The 18749-nt window shown below is 50.9% G+C and overlaps 1 protein-coding gene and 1 pseudogene across 1 annotated transcript; both read right to left on the reverse strand.

Moving 5' to 3' along the window:
- Positions 1–6775: 6775 nt before the first annotated feature.
- On the reverse strand, positions 6776–7806 carry LOC123071519 (NDR1/HIN1-like protein 10). Its single transcript, XM_044495094.1, has one exon. The coding sequence runs from the start codon at positions 7719–7721 to the stop codon at positions 7005–7007; it is 717 nt and encodes a 238-aa protein (XP_044351029.1). The 5' UTR covers positions 7722–7806; the 3' UTR covers positions 6776–7004.
- An 8389-nt stretch (positions 7807–16195) lies between these two features.
- LOC123071518 (hevamine-A-like) lies at positions 16196–17270 on the reverse strand (annotated as a pseudogene).
- Positions 17271–18749: the final 1479 nt, after the last annotated feature.

Here is an 18749-nt window from a genome sequence, read left to right on the forward strand (position 1 = left end):
TGACATTTATATTGAAGCAAGTCTTAAAGCTGTTGCTACGCTACCTCCTTAAGACTTGGGGGCTACAAGTGATAGGCATATAAGAGGTATATTTTCAAGCTTGATGTTAACTACAATCATGACCCGGTGCCATCAATATTTATAAACCGACAATTTTGGCAATGATAAACCGGCAAGTTCTACATCCTTAAGCCGGCTGAAGATCAGATGAGTATTTCAAGGACCAATATTTTTGTTAAGCATTGGGAGCTGAGTCAAATGAATTATTCTTCGTAATATTTTCTCTGTGACAATCCAATGTCAACAAATTGATTATGAAGCTGGCCTATTGACCTGGATTTTCTAGAAGAAGGAAATGATAAGGACTTAAGGATGATCAGGATCAGTTTAACATGGATAAATCCAAATTAAACTAGGGACTAATGTCGAGGATATACCCCGCGGTATGACCCGGCTGGAGTTATAACCCGGCTGGGACTTGGTAAACTGGCAGACAGTTAAGGTAGATAGTCAAGACAGATGGCTAAGACAGATAGTAAACCGGCAGGTGGTAAACCGACAGATGTTAAATCAGGTGATAAACCGGCAGATATTAAACCAGATGATAACCCGGCAGATGTTAAGCCAGATCATAACCCGGCAGACAATCATAACCCGGCAGGCAGTCATAAACCAGCAGATGTTAAGTCGCCTGGGGTTAATAAGTCCGAGATGTTAAGAAGCCCAAGATGTTAAGAAGCCCATGAAGAGAATTCAAAATAGTTTAAGTCTCGGTCCTAGATGGACTCTACATGTAACCCGCCCCTTCAACTTATATAAGGAGGGGCAGGGCACCCCAAGAGGGGGGAGAGAAATAATCTTAAGGGTTAGACATAACTAGGAGAGCCGGTTTACGGCGACTCCCTCATGAGTATAATTAGATCTAGCCACAAACAACATGTAGGGTTGTTACCAGATGATGTTTCCCGGGGCCCGAAGCTGTCTAAATCCTTGTCTTCTGTTGCGTCTCTCGATTCTGCCCAACCCCTCTTAAGTTACCACATAGATGCGTTGGCCTCACGACTAAGTCCTCACATTAGGACATCTGACGTGAAGGCGGTTTGGAGGGGGCGTTCAGAGGTGAAGGTAACCCGGCGCGGCCGCGACGGCAGCTTGGAGTAGCAGGGCTAGAGCCAGCGACAACGGCGGCTTAAGGTTGTGGAGTTGAGGCAGGCGCTTTGGAAGCATCAGGCGGTTCAGGCGGATGCACGATGCGAAGAGGTGGCTCAAAACGCGGCGGCTTCAGGCGGAGGCCGGCGGAGGTAGCTCGCAGGCGGTAGCAACTCGCAGTGGAGATTGAGGCGGGGCCGAAACCAGCCTCGAAACAATGGCTCGGATCCGCGGTGATTTGTGTCAGAGGCGGAGTCTGAGTCCATGCCCTCATCCGTCGCAAGTGGACTCAGCGGATCACACTTGGATTCAGCAAGGCGGGTTACATCCGCAGCTGGCGACTCGATCTGAACCACGGCGATGTGCGGGCAATCTTGATCCGGCGATTTGTGGTGATGTAAATGTTACAGCAGCCTGTTGTCTGACGGAAGTCGAGAGCAGCGCAAGGCACTAACTCATCACGGAGACCGACGGGTTGGAACGGCGGCTCGACCTGGCTATGACGGTTTAGACACAGCACCGGCGAGATGGCGACTTGTGGAGCTCGGGTGAGCGAGAGGCGGTTTAGACCGGCGCGTGGCCGAGTCAAAGAAGGGGAGCAGTATAAACAGTGCCTCGCCGGGTCAATGCTGCTCGTTGGAGAAGAAAAGGGCTCGCAGTGAGGAGACGATGGTGAGCAAGAGGTGAGTCCGGATTATCCATGGGCGGCGGCCCTCTTTTCCGGGTCGTGGACTGGCAATCTTTGATCTAATCTCCAAAACATGCACAAGCTAGGACCTCCATCCGGATTAATTTTTCTTTTTGCTCTGGGCGGTTTTAGACGCAAGTCTTGAGCCTTCTGCTAAATCGATGTTGACCACGATGGGATAACCGTCAGCCCCGGCGACTTGCGAGATAGCGGCCGAGCGGAGTTGAGTACAACCCCAATTCTTCCTTTCAAACCTTGTTCTCCTTCATCCAGAAAACTGCGAACTGCTCAATCCCTAGAAGAGATCCCTCCAAGAACTCCTCACCACCGTGCGCAAGCCTAGCAAACACTGGCGAGCCTTGAAGCACGTTGATATCATTGTGTGATCTGGCCATGCCAAAGAAAGAGTGCCAGATCCAGAGATCTTGAGACGCCACGGCCTCAAGTATGACAGTGCAAGCCCTTACATGGCCCTTATACTGCCCTTGCCAAGCAGAAGGGCAGTTCTTCCATTCCCAATGCATGCAGTCTATACTACCAAGCATCCATGGGAAGCCCCTGCTGGCATTCATCACCAACAAACGAGTTGTATCTTCAGCAGTCGGCTCTCTCAAGTACTCAGGGCCAAACACAATAATAACAGGCTTGCAGAACTTACATAGGGACTCTAGGCAAGTAGACTCGCTCATACGGACGTACTCATCCATGAGATCACCGGGCACTCCGTATGCAAGCATTCAGATGGCGGCAGTGCATTTTTGATAAGAGGAAAAACCAATCTTGCCAACGGCATCCTCTTTGCACTCGAAATAGTCATCATAGCCGACCACCCCCTCTCTAATATAGTTGAAAAGATGCCTACTCATACGGAAACGACGGCGGAATTTCTGATGTTTGAACAACAAGTTTGTTGTATCAAAGTAGTCCTTCCAAAGAAGGAAATGCCTGCTCTCTCGGTTGCGATTCAACATTGGAAGGTGGCCAAGAATGAAGCCACGGAACAATGGCCGCTGGCTGTTGAGGTGGTGATGGACCAACACGGCAGCCAATATCTCCTCCTCGTCATCGGAGGACGAATCGTCGGAGTCGCAAAGGAAATTGTGAAAAAACAACTCGTCGGCAGAGTCCATTTTGTACCTTGGCAAACTGTCGAACAGCTTGCGGGCGTCGGCGAAGAAGATGGCCGACGAAGGGAGTCGCGACGCGCACGGACCAGCTAGTTGTCCTGCTGGCGTCTGACGAGCATGCCGGTGAGGATCTGGCCGGGCGGCAAGGCGGCTTCTTGGTCGGGGGCGGCTGTGTGGTGGGGGCGCGGGGGGTGGGAAGCAGTCGGCTCCGCGGCGGCAAGACGGCGGTGGTGGGCGACGTGGGAGTGGGTGGCATAGCTGGGCAGATGTGGAGGCCCCGACAGCTGGGAGAGTCGTCGACAAAAATGGGCGGCGGAGTCGGCGACAAAGGAGGAGGGCGAGGGTTGTTGTTGGATGGGGGAGGGCAATGTGACACAGACCAGCAGGCCCGAGGAAGGAGAGGGAGAGCGTGCGCGTGTCCGTCGTGTGTCCCCGCCGACGCAAATCCGGCTAAAAAATGGGCCGAGAATGGGTCGTCCGCGGACGAAAAGCGGACGCGCATCTGTTTGGGTCGGCGCGTTGGGCCGCCTTTTCTGTCCGGGCCGACCCAGACGGATGGCGGCGGACGAAATGGGTCGCCCTGTTGGAGTTGCTCCTAGGTAACTGAATTGCGTCCGCCAAGCGTGGAGGCAGAACAAGGCAGCAGCGTGTGGCAACCATCGTCTAGGAAAACTGGACTGCACCAAAGAAAACTGGACTGCACCAAAGGATGTTGTGCCATTGTGATTGAACTGCCACAAGCAGGGTGTTTCCCTGGAAACCAAGAATTAAGGCGGGGCAGCCGCGTCATGGTAACATGTACAGTTTAGAGCTTTCAGTGCTCGCCGGAATAAACACCGGATATACCTCGTCTGCAGCGGACGCCACTGCTGTCTGTTTTTTTTTAAATGGAGGCAAAAACTTTGCCTCATCTCATTAATAAAGAAGGAGAGCCGAACAAAGTTCAACGAGGTCCATTACACCTCAACAAATTGAAAAGAAAAGACCACTGCTGTCTGTGAGCACGCAAGGGATGCGGCCGACGGAAGACTGAAGCTAGCGTACACATCATCACCGACATTGGGCCTACTGCGCCAGCGTAGAGCACCCTGAAGCACCTGCAGTTGAACGTCCTTGCCAATGGAGGCTTGGACCTCCTGCCGGGTGGACTGCCCGCAAGCGCAGGCCTGGACGACACAACCATCTTTCCCAGCGCCAGCGGGATCCACCATCTCTCCCTCTTCGATGTCCTGCATGACAAGATATAGAAGGAGAGATACTGGGGGGCAAGCTCAAAGCCAAATCCGATTTATTTGGACTCTAACTACAACAACAATTGTACAAGAGGCGAGACGCTCACCCAACTAAACTTTGGCAATCGCCGTGGAAGAGAGTGGGGGGCTGGCGACGAGGAATTTGGGAAGGGTTCTCGAAGACTCTGTTTCAGGAGAGAAGGAGAAACCTCCAAAGTATTGGTTTGTGTTTCGGATGCCTTCCCCAAAATTTTGTCCGATGCGCAATGTGTTTTTTGCAATAGTGCAAGTTAAGTGGCTCGGGACAACCCGTTTCACTCTCAGCCTTAGATTTCGGATCCGATGATGCAAACGACACGAAAGTATCATCACCAACTGACTGTTTTTTTTATAGGAGTAGAGATAGAGATATAGATTTACAAGTACCAACTCATTACAATTTTGTACACATAAATCACATATTATTGAACTGTGGGTGGTCAAAATACTGTCTTGCCCAATTAAGATCCGGCACGCAGATCCGAACAAAGGAGTATTTCCTAGCTTATGATCACTCACATGGAGAGGATTGCCCCCAAATACCGAAGGTGTGCATGTAAATGTCCCTCATGGTGAACAAGCCATATATTGTCCCTACAACGGGAGGACATGCAACGACACTCGATAACATGAACTTCCAAAAAAGACCATACTCGTCAAAGGCAGAAAGGACGACATCAAAATACACAGCAAGCACGATTGTGCACATCAAGAACTACAAAACAGAGGCAACAAGAATTAAAGAAAAATGCCATGCAGAAGTTATAAGAAGCAACAGAGTCAACGGTAGTACTCTAATTCTCAACTGGATGGGGATAAAACAAATTCTAAGCAAGCAGTAGCTAGAGCCAGTACTTAAATCAATAACTCAAATTGCTGTTAGATTCTGAAAGGGAAACTAATCAACCAGCGTGTATCTGGGAATTGCTCAAGCCATGTGTGTTATATATAAACGGAGAAATTAACTAGTGGCCAGGGAGTAGTACGAAACATATGAGGAAGTTGGTCAGATCAATGGAACAAATAAACAAAGGCGGTCGTCAATGAACACCTTGGCGCATATGAATGTAGGGACTCTTGGATCTTACAATGAGGAAGTTGGTCAGGAAGACCATTCGGTAGCTGTAGTTCGGGTTCGAGTTGCCACGGTCCTCATCCTTCCCCGTGTGGCCTTTCATCTTTCTACGCCGTCCGGCGCCGCCGATTCCTGCTCGTCGGCGGGAGAGTGGCAGGTATTACCAGCGAAAACAACGAAACAAAACCTAGTAGGAAGGAGAAAAGGAAGGATAAAACGCGGAGGACTGAGTTTACGATATTTACGAGGAAGAACAAAATCCCGAGGCTCCCGCTAACTAACTACAGCAACTGTCTCGAAAAAAAAAACTGCTGCAACTTGGGCCGTCGGCATACCGCCCCCAGTCTCCCAGGGCTATATCTCGCACCCTGCGGGAGGACCATTCGTCTCGCCTCTGCCACATAAGTCCTGACGGAGTGGTTTTAGGAAGCCTCTATGACCGGTATAAGAAGCTTCCACGCCTCTCTCTCTCAAAAAGAGAAGAAGCTTCCACGCGTTTTTTTACTCCTCTTTTTCGTGTGTTTTCAGTGTCGGTTTTGATCGTTTTTTCTTTTCAGATTTTGGCGTTCTTGTTTTTTTACTAGTTTCCTTTGGTTTTTGTTTTCTTTTTAGTTTTTTCAACAAATGGCTTATTTTTTAACACATCTTGTACACTTCTCGTATACACATGTAACATGTTTTTGATACATGTTGAACATTTTTCAAATATAGAATGGATTTTTTAAATAAAAGTTTGTTTTTTAATAGATGTTAAACATTTTTGAATGATATGAAACATTTTTTGAATACATGAATATTTTATTACATTGCATAAATATTTTACTTAAAATGTCACAAACATATATTTGAAATGCTCAAAACGTTTTTAAATGTCACATTTTTTTTACGGGGGATCACATACATTTTATTAAATGGTACAAAACATTTTAGTTTTTTTATATTAGGTGAACTTTCTTTAGTATGCCTTTTTTCTTAATTTCAATAATATTTTTTAAATGGTTGAAAACATATTTTAAATTATAGGAACATTTTCATACATTATATAATTATTGTTTTCAAAATATTCACGAACATTTTCTTGAAATATGTGAACATTTTTTCAAATTCCTCATTTTTTGAATGCTTACAAAGTTTTTTATAAAGTTACAGGAACCTTTATTCAACGCATGATGAACATTTTTAAAATTTAAATATTTTTTCATTTTTTTTGCGAGGTGATATTTTTCATTTCAGAAATGTAAATAAAAGTAATAAAATAGTTGTTAGTTGCAAGTGTTCTTTGCAATGCTTCTTGCTGCATATGTTATGTTTTGCGTGATCTGCTATGGCCAAGGGTGGGTTTGTTGCATCCACTAGTTATTTTGGCTGCATCAACATATTTGAAATGTTTTTGCGTGATCTTCTTTTATGTTGCCACGAGACCATGTCAAAATATGAACTAAAATTTAAGCACGAATTCGCAATATAATACGGTGTAACAGACGAATTCAAGGTGTCGAATTATTCAAAGATATATGCACATCAAATGAAAAACGAAAGAATCTAGACGCGCTTACAGGAATAATTTAAGCACGGCCACCCTCTCTAATGCACGGTTTCAAAATGACAAACACATACTACCAGCGTCAAACAAAATATAATCTTTGGCACGGCAGCCGGCGGAAGCATATCCCGTTGTGACGAATCGGGGCGGGTCAGAAGTCCACGGCGCACCTCGTCCCCAGCATCGTCGGCACCGGCGTCGCGCTCGCGTTCGGCACCGGCAGGCGGAGCGTGCAGCTGATCTTGCTCTTGCGGCGCGCGTTGAAGACCCTGACCTTGAACCCGAGGTCGGCGTACAGCCTCACCTTGACGTAGTAGAAGCCGTCGCCCCTCTCCCTCCGGTACGACCGCAGCGCGCCGCGGTCGTCGACGACGGACGAGCCGCCGAACGCGGCCGTGACGATGCGCTCGCCCTTCCTCTCCAGGTAGAAGGGCTCGACGGGGTCGTACCCGAAGCGCTCGCCGTCGTAAGACGCCTGCGCCTCGGCGTACTCGTAGTGGATGCGGAAGCGGTTGGGGTTGCGGACGCGGACGTCCACGGTGAGGTTGTACTGGAGGACTCCCTCGCCGCCGCGTACGCCTTCGGCCAGGTCGAAGCGGGAGAGCGTAGCGGAGACGGCGGTGGCCCTGACGGCGCCCGGGCGCAGGATAAGCCAGAGCACGAGGGTGGCGGCCCCCAGCGCGATGATGACGAGGGCGATGACCTTGAAGACGAAGCAGAGGAGGCAGCCGGGCCCGCTCCGGCGCGGGGCGGGCGGAGGGGGAGGCGGGGGCGCGTAGTACGGCTGCTGCGGGGCCGGGTACGCGTAGTAGGGCGCCGCGTTCACCGGCGGCTGCGGCGGCGGCTGCTGCTTCTCGTAGGAGGCCATCTGCGCTTCCTGAACTGGACTAGTGACCTGGTCGTGAAGGCGACGGATGCGTTGGTGAAATGGGTTCGTGATGGCCCAACGATCGTGTTCGTGATGGTATTTATATGGCGTTCTTGACGCGTCCTGGCCGTTCTTCACGCGGTTGCTTTGGGCAGTCTCGCTTGATTTTTGGTGTTGATGAAATTTCGCGTGTTGCGACTTACGAACAACGGGAAGGGAAAGAGACGATTTGATAGGAGAGGAAGGCCGTAGGGTACTTGCTGAGATCATCCGAAACTTCGCGGAAGCAGAGGATCTTTACGGGTTTGTGAGGATGATTTTGATTGGTTGCTCATTAGCTCCACTATGAATGTTTTCCATTTATAAAACCGATCTTTCTTCGCTCTTAAGAAAATGACTCAGTTTTTCTAGTACTACTACTACTATATTTGGTTGAGCGTCACGCGTATCAGAAGTTTGACCGTAATTGTTTGCACTGGTAGTAGTGTGCACATCGTTGCTACTGACGTCCTTTCGCCCTTCAGGATCATGCCAAATCTTGTGTCAGAAAAAAAGGCCACAATAACTTACGCGGTGAAAAAAAGGTGGCTTTTGTAAAGAGAATATTTTATTCCTCAAAACAATATGTAAAGTTTTTAATTGAGAGAACATTTTTTTAGAGGGTAAAGATTACCCATATCTATGGGTCAGTTTTTTGTTTGTTCTTCTAAATAGAGCTCTACATAAAATCTATATCTATATCCACACCGATACGAAAAGATTCAAAATGGTAGATCCAACTAATATCAGTCATCAACTCAGGTCAATCCAACAACCTACTATATTGCTTCAAATGGTGAGCGCTCAACATGATTATCATGCAATTAATTACATGCTAACAAATATTGCCATCACCGCTAATCATATAATTAATGTGCAAATAATATCTCATCTAATATACGTGTGCAATTAATACCTGCATAATATCAAACGTGCATTGCCCATACATATTTACTTAGTAAGTACTCTAGAAGTTTCCATTACAAATTATTTTCTTCCTTCTCTCTCGTGCCCCAGGCAACATTATTATCGACGGTGACTGGTCTACACGCCTCATCTATGAGGCAACATTCCCCTCTCCCTCCCTCTGTCGTTCCGACAATGAGAGGGGGCAGGGACCCAGGGGCTTAGTCCCATGGTGGTAGAGTTACAAATAAATTTAGATTTTGTCTCCAATCGGCGGGGGTGAGATGATGTCGTAAGTGTCAGGATGGAATAAGGTCTCTCTAACTCGCCCTTGTTCGGCAGTGACTTGTGGAGGATGGTGCGCCCCGAGATATAGTTCTTCCGGTCTGACTTTTTCTTCTACGTTTTTGTGTGGAGGGAACAACTTGGTTGTATGCCCTGGCCCCCCAGCTCTAGTTCGGACCGATGAAGATTGGCCAGGCTCATTGGGGGAGCGTAGGAGATTTGGTTGCCCGACTCCGTCTTGCCGGACTTAGGGGTGCTCTATAGGTCATCTTGGACGTTTACTCTTCGGGCGGTCGTTTACTCCCCCCGTCTTAAAATAAATGACTTAACTTTATACTAACTTTGACTCAACTTTGTACTAACTTTGTATCAAGTTAGTACTTTCCCCGTCCCAAAATTGTTGTTTTAAATTTGTCTAGATACGGATGTATCTAATACTAAAACGTGATTGATACATCCGTATTTAGATAAATTTAAAACAAGAATAAGTGACTTAATTTTGTACTAACTTTGTATCAACTTACTACTCCCGCGTCCTAAAATTATTGTCTTAGATTTGTCTAGATACGGATGTATTTAATACTAAAACGTGACTTGATACATCCGTATTTAAATAAATTTAAGACAAGAATTTGGGGACGGAGGAAGTACAAAGTTGAGTCACTTGTTTTGAGATGAATGTGTACTATATCTGGTTGAGCGTCACGGGTAACAGAAGTTTTTTTTTGGGTGAAGTTGACCGTAGATGTTTGCGCTGGTAGTAGTGTACACATCGTTGCTGCAACGTCCTTTCATATCTATATGTCATTTTTTAAAGGTCGACTTAATTAACATAAGTATAAGATGTTTTAATTATGAATTGATTTCCTCCTCCTCTCCCGTGCCCAAGGCGGCAAGGGCGGCGGTGGCCGATCTACACGTCTCATCGGTGAGACAGCAGACCACCTCTCACTTTGTTTGTCGCTCATTGGCGGGGACCCCAGGGGCTTCAGTCCCGTGGTGGTAGGGTTAAAAATAAATTTAGATTTTGTCTTTGGTCGGCGGTGTTGAGACAATAATGTAGGTGTATGCCTGAAGTAAGTTCTTTCTGCCTAGCCCTTGTTTTGGTGGTGCTTCTTTCACTCCAGTTTGGACTGTCCGACTCCGTCTAGCTAGACCTCAGGTTCTATAGCTCCAGTTCACCGATTGTTTTCTCCGGACGACGATAATACTATGTAGATCACGATCATTGACGTTTTTTGGTGTACAACGACGAATTCATGGCCATTGCTTCTACAAAACGCATGATTTTAACAAATTTGCTCCGCTAAGATGGAGGTACAGAGGCGACAACAAGTTTGTTTCACCACACATTGCCAGTGGATGAAGGTGGAAGAAGACTTTGGCACCCCAAAGTATTTAGATATATTTTTCAATTTTCCATAAGTGTGTATTTAAGGTTTGTGCTACTTAATATATGGCATTTAACCTTCTCTGAAATAAAACATAAATATAAGATTTTCTTAAAGTTGAGCCTTTTAAAACAGTTCGTGTGAAGGATTTATACCATGCATCTGTCAATATCTACTCTAGCTAACAACATTCGCGCCAAAAGAAGACTAGACAGTAGACGTTGTTCCAATGGAGGATACGCCCCGTCTATCCATACTGCAACACGTTTCTTCTACTTATTGAACATCATCACAATATGTTTTCTCAGTATTTCATAAACATACAAAAATGTTGGAACATGCCAAGCATACCTCTGAAACCATTTTTCTATATGCAATAAATCCCAGTTGATCGCAGCAAACTAATAAGAAAAGCCATTGCATTATAAGCAACATAGAACCGACATCAATAACAGGTCGACAACACTAAAAACTTTGTTGTGTGGACATAACATTGCAATGAGCCAGAATAATTGCGACATGACGCCCATGTGTATTGTAGCAGAACATACACGAGGATGAAGGTTGTGAAAACAACCTATGCAACATAAAAAAAATCGAAGTGTTTCAGCAGAAGAAAAAAACATCGAAATATCTTGTGGAATGACAATATTTGCATTGATGATTGTATTGCTCATATGCCATAGCATATATAGAGTACATGGGCTGCGAGATCTCAACCATATCCGCTATACAAGGAAAGGATCGGGAGATATCGCTAAGCTAGGAAAGTAATTACAAGAGATCCTAGCCGCCAGATATACATGCAATAACAACCTTGCTGAACACCCCCTCGCAGTCGATACGTCGCCAGTGACGCATAGACTGGACCGAAACTCCTCGAATGTAGTAGTCGGTAACCCCTTCGTCATGACATCGAAGAACTGCTGCACGGTGGGTACGTGAAGGACACGAACATGCCCGAGGGCCACCTGCTCACGCACGAAGTGAATATCAAGCTCGATGTGCTTTGTGCGGCGATGATGAACGAGGTTGGCGGAGAGATAAACAGCAGAGACGTTGTCGCAATACACAAGAGTAGCGTGAGTCACGTCGTGATGGAGCTCCTGAAGAAGCTGTCGGAGCCAGGAGCACTCTGCAACGGCATTGGCCACAACTCGATACTCAGCCTCAGCGCTAGAGCGCGATACCGTGGGCTGTCGCTTGGACGACCACGATATGAGAGAGGGGCCGAGGTAGACACAATAGCCGGAGGTGGAACGACGAGTGTCCGGACAGCCAACCCAGTCACCATCGGAGTAGGCAACCATGTCAGTGGAGGAGGATGCTGTCAGGGTGAGACCGAGAGCCATAGTGTCGCGGATATACCGAAGGATCCACTTCACGAGGTTCCAGTGACTGTCCTGAGGAGCGTGCATATGAAGGCACACCTGCTGCACGGCGTACTGTAAGTCCGGTCTGGTGAGGGTCAGGTACTGAAGTGCACCCACAATAGAGTGGTAGAATGGCCCGTTTGGTGCAGGAGAGCCATCGAGCGCTGAGAGCTTGGCCTTCGTGTCAACAGGAGTAGCGACGGGCTTGCAGTTAAGCATGCCGGCGCGCTCAAGGAGCTCATGCGCATACTTCTGCTGATGAAGAAAGAAGCCGTCGGAACGCCGAACTACCTCGATGCCGAGGAAGTAGTGAAGAGGCCCCAAGTCCTTCAGGGCGAACTCGGCACTCAGACGAGCGGTAAGCTGACCAAGAAGCTCAGTCGAAGAAGCCGTGAGGATGATGTCGTCCACGTAGAGAAGAAGGTAGGCAGTAGCAGCGCCGTGATGGTACACAAAGAGGGAGGCGTCGGAGCGAGTAGCTCGGAACCCCATCTGCTGTAGGAAGGCGGCGATGCGCTGGTACCAGGCTCTCGGTGCCTGCTTCAGCCCGTATAGGGAGCGGGAGAGCAAGCACACATAGTCCGGATGAGTAGCGTCGATGAAGCCAGTGGGCTGCTCACAGTAGACCTGCTCAGCCAGATGACCGTGGAGGAACACGTTGGAGACGTCGAGCTGGTGCATCGGCCATGCACGAGAGACCGCGAGCTGAAGGACGGTGCGGATCGTGCCCGGCTTGACGACCGGAGCGAAGGTGTCGGTGAAGTCAACTCCGGCGTGTTGCCGGAAACCGCGGATGACCCAACGAGCCTTGTACCGCTCAAGGGTACCGTCGGAACGAGTCTTGTGGCGGAAAACTCACTTCCCGCTAATGATATTAGCATTGCGGGGACGTGGGACCAGTTGCCATGTCCGATTGTGTTACAACGCGTCGAACTCCTCCTGCATGGCGGCCAGCCAATGCGGATCACACAAGGCCGCGCGGGCGGAGGACGGAACCAGCGACGGTGAAGACGTCGAAGCGGCACACAGGTACTGCTCGGTAGGGTACCGCGTGCTCGGACGGAGAACCCCGATGTGCGCCCAAGTTGTGACCCCAAGCTGGGGCGCCGGGACGGGCGGCTGCCCATGGGCCACATCGGTCGATGAAGGAGTGCCCGACCCCGGAGATGCCGATGTAGACGGGCCCGACGAAGCAGCACGAGAGGACGCGCTAGAGGCGTCCGAGGTAGCCTCCAGGGCCTCATCTGAGGCCGCCGAGATGGTGGCCGACCCAGCCAAGCCTGGCGGGGCAGCGACACCCGGCGGGGCTGCTGCAGCTGGCGGGGTGGCGGCGTCTGGTGGGGGCATCGGAGGGCCGAGATCTGTCCATGGGCGCCCGCCATGGGGCTGAGGCACCGCTGGTGAAGGGCCGCCAAATAGAGGCGGCAGCGATGAGGATGATCCGTCAGCAGATGGTACCTGATGAAAAGGAAATACTTTTTCGTCAAAGTACACGTGTCGCGAGTTGATCACCCGGTGAGAGACGGGACCGTAGCACCGGTAGCCCTTCGTGTTGGGTGGATAGCCGAGGAAGATGCATGCAAGCGACCGCGGGGCGAGCTTGTGCGGAGCGGTGGCGGCAATGCTAGGGTAATAGAGACACCCAAATACGCGAAGGTCATCTTAGGATGGGGGAGTGCCGAAGAGAAGGTGATGTGGTGCATAATTCCAGCGAGTGCGACAAGGGCGGACGTTGACCAAGAGAGACGCCGTGGCCAGGGCATCCGGCCAGAAGCGGGGTGGGACGTTGGCATGAAATAACAGAGTACGAACGCAATCATTCAAGGTGCGAAGGACGCGTTCTGCCCGCCCGTTTTGTTGCGAGGTGTAGGGGCATGTGAGACAAAATATGGTGCCATGTGTGGTGAGTAGGTGGCGGACGGTGAGATTATCGAACTCTTTCCCATTGTCGGTTTGTAAAGCGAGAATGGGACGCCCAAAGTGGGTGCTGACATAGGCGTAAAAGGCCGACAGAGTAGAAATAACATCCGATTTCTGCCGAAGCGGAAAGGTCCATAAATGACAAGGTAATAAAGATAGCCCGAGTTGCTCGCAACAGGAGATGTCCAAACATCGCTGTGAATTAACTGAAAGGGGTATGAAGCTACTGAGGAAGACTCACTAAAGGGAAGACGGACGTGTTTGCCGACACGACATGCATGACAAGTGTGATCGGCAGTTTTATTACATGTGAAAGAAAAACTCCTAAGAATATGACGAAGGGTAGTTGGGTTTGGGTGACCCAAACGAGCATGCCAGAGGTCCACACCGACGGAGAGGGCAACAGGAGCGGTGGCGGTGGTGGATGACGGGTGCACCGGGTAGAGTTCGTCATAGCTGTCACATCGGTGGAGTACCATACGAGTACGGGCATCCTTCACAGAAAAACCACAACCGTGAAACTCAACAGTGATAGCATTTTCACGGGTAAGAGAACGAACAGAGACAAGATTTTTAATAAGGTCAGGCGAGACTAAGACATTAGACATGTTAATAGGAGTAGAACAAGAAGGAAACGATGCATGGCCAATATGAGTAATTGGGAGGGAAGAACCATCACCTACAGTGATGCGAGTGGAGGTGTTGGTGGGAAAAGAAGTGACGAGATTACCGGGATGGGCAGACATATGAGCGGTTGCCCCGCTATCCATGAACCAATCGCCGCCCCCGGTGTAGGTGCTGGGCGTAGGGGCGGAGTGCAGCGCCGCGAGAAGCACGGGATCCCAGGGTGCAGCCGGCAAGGGTGGCGTCATGGGAATAGTAGGAGCACCGAGCTGTGGTGGAGGCGCCGGCAGCGCCGGGTAGGCGCCAAACTGCTGCAGAGCGGCGAAGTGAGCCTGGTGCTGCGCCGGACGAGGTCCAAGAATGCCGGGGGCTGGCGCACGTGGGATGGGCATCGAGTAGGCGTGGACTACTCCAGTCCACGGGTTATGCCCGAAGGTCCACGGCGGGGTGGGCATCTGCTACTGTTGGCCATGCGCCTCGCCCGTGTTGGTGCCGCGTGGCTGGCCCTTGCGGCCGCCCTTGCCGCCCTTGCGACCACCGCGATCGGTGGCAGGAGCGGGCCCCGGTGCCCCTGGGTGCGGGAACGGGAACGGCGCGGGCGGCTGGAGTGGAGCCGGTGGTGGCGGGGCAGGCGGGCCACGGGAGGTGCCCGCGGCGAGGGCGGTGTGAACAGCCCGAGTCTTGAGCTGCTTCATCCGGTGCTCCTCCAAGCGCAGGTAAGCGACGACCCGCGGAAAAGTGGGGTTGGGGATGAGCGTGAGGTTGGCCGCGGCGTTGCCGAACTCCTTGTTGAGGCCGGCGACGAGGGTGCTGAGGAGGAGGTCGTCGGAGACCTTCTCGCCGATGTCGCGAAGCTCATCACAGAGGCGCTTCAGGCGCATACAGAAGTCGTCCACCGAGGAGTTGTTCTGGTGGCACCCGAAGAACTCCTGTTGGAGGAAGACGAGCCGCTGGAGCCGATTGTCGGTGAAGAGGCCGTTGAGCTTCGTCTAGACGGAGTGGGTGTCGTCCTCGTCCTTCACCATCGTGTAGAAGAGGTCGGCCAAGATGGTTTGATAAAACCAACGAATGAGAGTAGCTTCAACGGCCGACCACTCGGGGTCGTGCAGCATGGCCTTGGCGTCGACGGAGCCATCCACGTGCTCCTGGAGATGATACTCGCGGAAGACGAGATGGAAGTAAGTTTTCCACGGGTAATAGGAGGAGTCCTCTTGGGAGAGACGGACAAGGACGCGCGTGGTGATGTCGATGTTGCGGATGTCCTCGGCTGGGACGGGTTCAGGTCCGGCGAAGGGGTTGGATCCGCCGGACAGGGAGGAAGAAGTGGTGGAGTACATGGCGTCGGGTGTGGGAGGGGGGGTTGTGGCGGCTGGAAGAGGAGGGTAGGGGGAGGAGGGGGCGGCGGCAGGGTTGGTGCGGCGGCCCGGAGAGAGGGAGGTGGCGGCGGCTACGGTGCGGCGGCGGCGAGGAGTGGCGGCGGCACGGTGTGGCGGCGGTAGCGGAAGAATTTTAGGTTAGGAACGATCGGTATCTGATACCATGTGGAATGACAATATTTGCATTGATGATTGTATTGCTCATAAGCCATAGCATATATAGAGTACATGGGCTGCGAGATCTCAACCATATCCGCTATACAAGGAAGGATCAAGAGATATCGCTAAGCTAGGAAAGTAATTACAAGAGATCCTAGCCGCCAGATATACAAGCAATAACAACCTTGCTCAACATATCTAAACAAAACTACAACCAGAAATTTGAAGGGTGATCATGCTGTCTCGAGCTCGCCGGCAACGACACGACTCGTCGGAGCCCCCCCATCATCACGAGCCCCATCTTCCGCAAGCTTGATGACATATAGTGTTTTATGTAATTTTCATAAACCTGATCGAATTTTACAAAGTTTCACTTAGAACAAAACGAACATGCACTGCGATAGAGGAAAGTGGTTCTTAGTGATGAATACGATCATACAGTACATTTCTGTCCTGTTATTTGTCTTTGCTCAGTATCAGGCTTGACACGTGATAGAGGACATGTTAATGGCACGTGCTCTTGATCCCTGACCCGAGCTTAGCAGCCGTTAACGCCAGCTCACAGGCTGGTCTTGACCTTGTCGCTGTACCCGGTCTTCCCATCGTAGAACCTCGACCACAACATGATCCCACCGAACTTCTTCGACTTCTTCACCACCGGCAGTACCTTGGACACCAGGTCTGTCGCCTCCACGAACCCGCTGCCGGCGGCCTCGGGCGCCGCCGGGAGCCCGAGGAACACCTGCCTCGCCGGTATGGCCGTCCACTGCTCCCACGTGCGCGCCAGGTTGCGCACCCCACCGTCCGTGGTGTACTGGCACGGCGGGTTGTTATAGAACTGCACCCACACGTAGTCTAACAGGCCCGTGCCGAGCGCGCCGCCGAGCCCGCCGAGCGACGCGTCCGGGAACGGGCACTGCGGGGCCGCCGCCAGGTACACCCTCTTGCGCTCGCGTCCCTTCCCCGAGTACTTCTTCAGCTCCGCGCCAGCTCGTCCCAGTGCGCGCTCCCGCCGCTCTCGATGTCGAAGTCGACGCCGTCGAGCACCGCGTCGCCGAGGGGCCTCGACGCCGACGTGCCGCCGAGGTAGTTCTCCCAGAGGTACCTCGCGACAAGCCTGGCGTCCGCGCGGGACGAGAGGCCGTAGCTGCCGCCGCCGCCGCCGATGGAGAGCATGACCTTGATGCCGAGGCGCTGGCAGGACCTGACGTCGGCGCCCACGCCCGTACAGCCGTCGGACGCCGGGTCGCAGTGGCCCGCCAGGTTCAGCAGCGGCGTCTGTCCCTTGCCGAAGGTGTACAGGAAGGCCACGTTGACGAACTTGTAGTTGCCGCTCGCGCACGTCTGCGCCAGCGTGCCTTCGTTGCCGTTCTGGCCCCAGTAGATCGCGACGCCGCTTGCGCGCGCTCCGGCGGCCAGTCCGGCCAATGACGCCACGGAGATCAACAGCACCGCCGGCAACAGCTCGCTCGCCATCATGATTTCTTGGCGGTGCCGATGAAGCGATGATAGCCGAACGTGAAGAGCTCTGCGGACGAAAGTTCATGCTCTCTGTAACTCTATATGTAGGTGAATCCATGGAGGTCTGCAGAGTCTGTGCTGTTCTGCCGCGCCGCCGGGCATGAGTGACTGAGTGAGTGGCGAGTATTCTGAACTTATCGTGGTGTTGAGAGCTGCTTCCACTTCGCTGCGAGATGCACTTCCCCTCTTAACTTGCTTTGATTTGCTGAAATGTTCAGTGCGTGAGATAGGGATGCACTTCAGTTAACGGCACAACACAAAGCCCCCCCACTAGCAGATTTCCACAAGCCGAGCGCGAGGTTGACCCAATTGTTGACCAAAAAGTGTAAGCGGCGGCTTGCTGCACCCGATCTATAATTCGCCTTTTCGGACGGATGTAAAGTACCTAGCCGCTAGGTGGTCAAAGATAAAGACATATGGTTGAATGGCTAACAGGACAGTGATATCATTATCAGAGTTCAAGTCCTAAACATGACATTGGTGCTTGTATTTTTCTGGATTAATTTCAGGCTATCCGACGATGTGAGTTCAACAGGAGCAGATATTCCTGTCTACTAAGAAGGTGTCTGTGTTCATAGAGGTTGTACGCGCATATATGAACCAAACAATACATAATGTGTTCTAAAAGAGTTAGCTGGTCAAACCAAACAATACATTCTCTGTTCCATGATATATTACGCACTGATCATATCAAAAAGTCATACTCCGCAACTTTTTTTCGAAACGAATCATATCTATGATGAAACTATAAAGCATCTCAAACATAATAAAATTACATCGAGATTTCGAGACAACCGAACGACCACTACCGCTGCTGCCAGAACGAGTCGCCGACGCGCCGCTACCGGTACTCCCCTACCGAAGTCAGCTTGACCTTGTCAATGACAACCAGGAAGTCTTTATGCATGTTCCCCTAAGGATAAGCGCCCTAGAACGGTAGTCGTCGCTGTTGAGCTCTTGCATAGATCTGAAGTACCTGACACCAAATTTCACCAAATGACGAGAAACGATAACCTCACCGCCCAAGGAAACGGCAGTAATCTACGTCGGAGCTCCGTCGACTACGTCCATACGGACGAACTCGAGAAGAATCGGAGCCCAAAAGACAAACTCGAAGAAGAAACACCGCCATCCGCCCGAGCGCCGAACCTGCGAGAACTATAAAAACCTAACCTAAACTACTAACAGGAGCGAAGGGATCGGTATCCCCTCCCCGCCACTGGCCACCGGAGCATCAGACAGAGGGGAGGACCGCTGTCGGTGCTCCCCTCCCGAGGCCAGCTTGACCTTAATGACAGTCGGGAAGTCTTTGCACACCTGCCCCGAATGACCAGCGCCCTAGAGTCGTAGTCGTCGATGTTGAACCCTTGCATAGATCTGAAGCACCTGACACCAAATCTCACCACATGACGAGAAACCATAAGATCAACGCCC

Source organism: Triticum aestivum, chromosome 3B (genome assembly GCF_018294505.1).
Source record: "Triticum aestivum cultivar Chinese Spring chromosome 3B, IWGSC CS RefSeq v2.1, whole genome shotgun sequence".
Classification (NCBI taxonomy): Eukaryota; Viridiplantae; Streptophyta; class Magnoliopsida; order Poales; family Poaceae; genus Triticum; species Triticum aestivum.

Coding starts and splice junctions, on each gene's coding strand:
- LOC123071519 (XM_044495094.1), bottom strand. CDS start 7,721: ATGGCCTCCTACGAGAAGCAGCAGCCGCCGCCGCAGCCGCCGGTGAAC.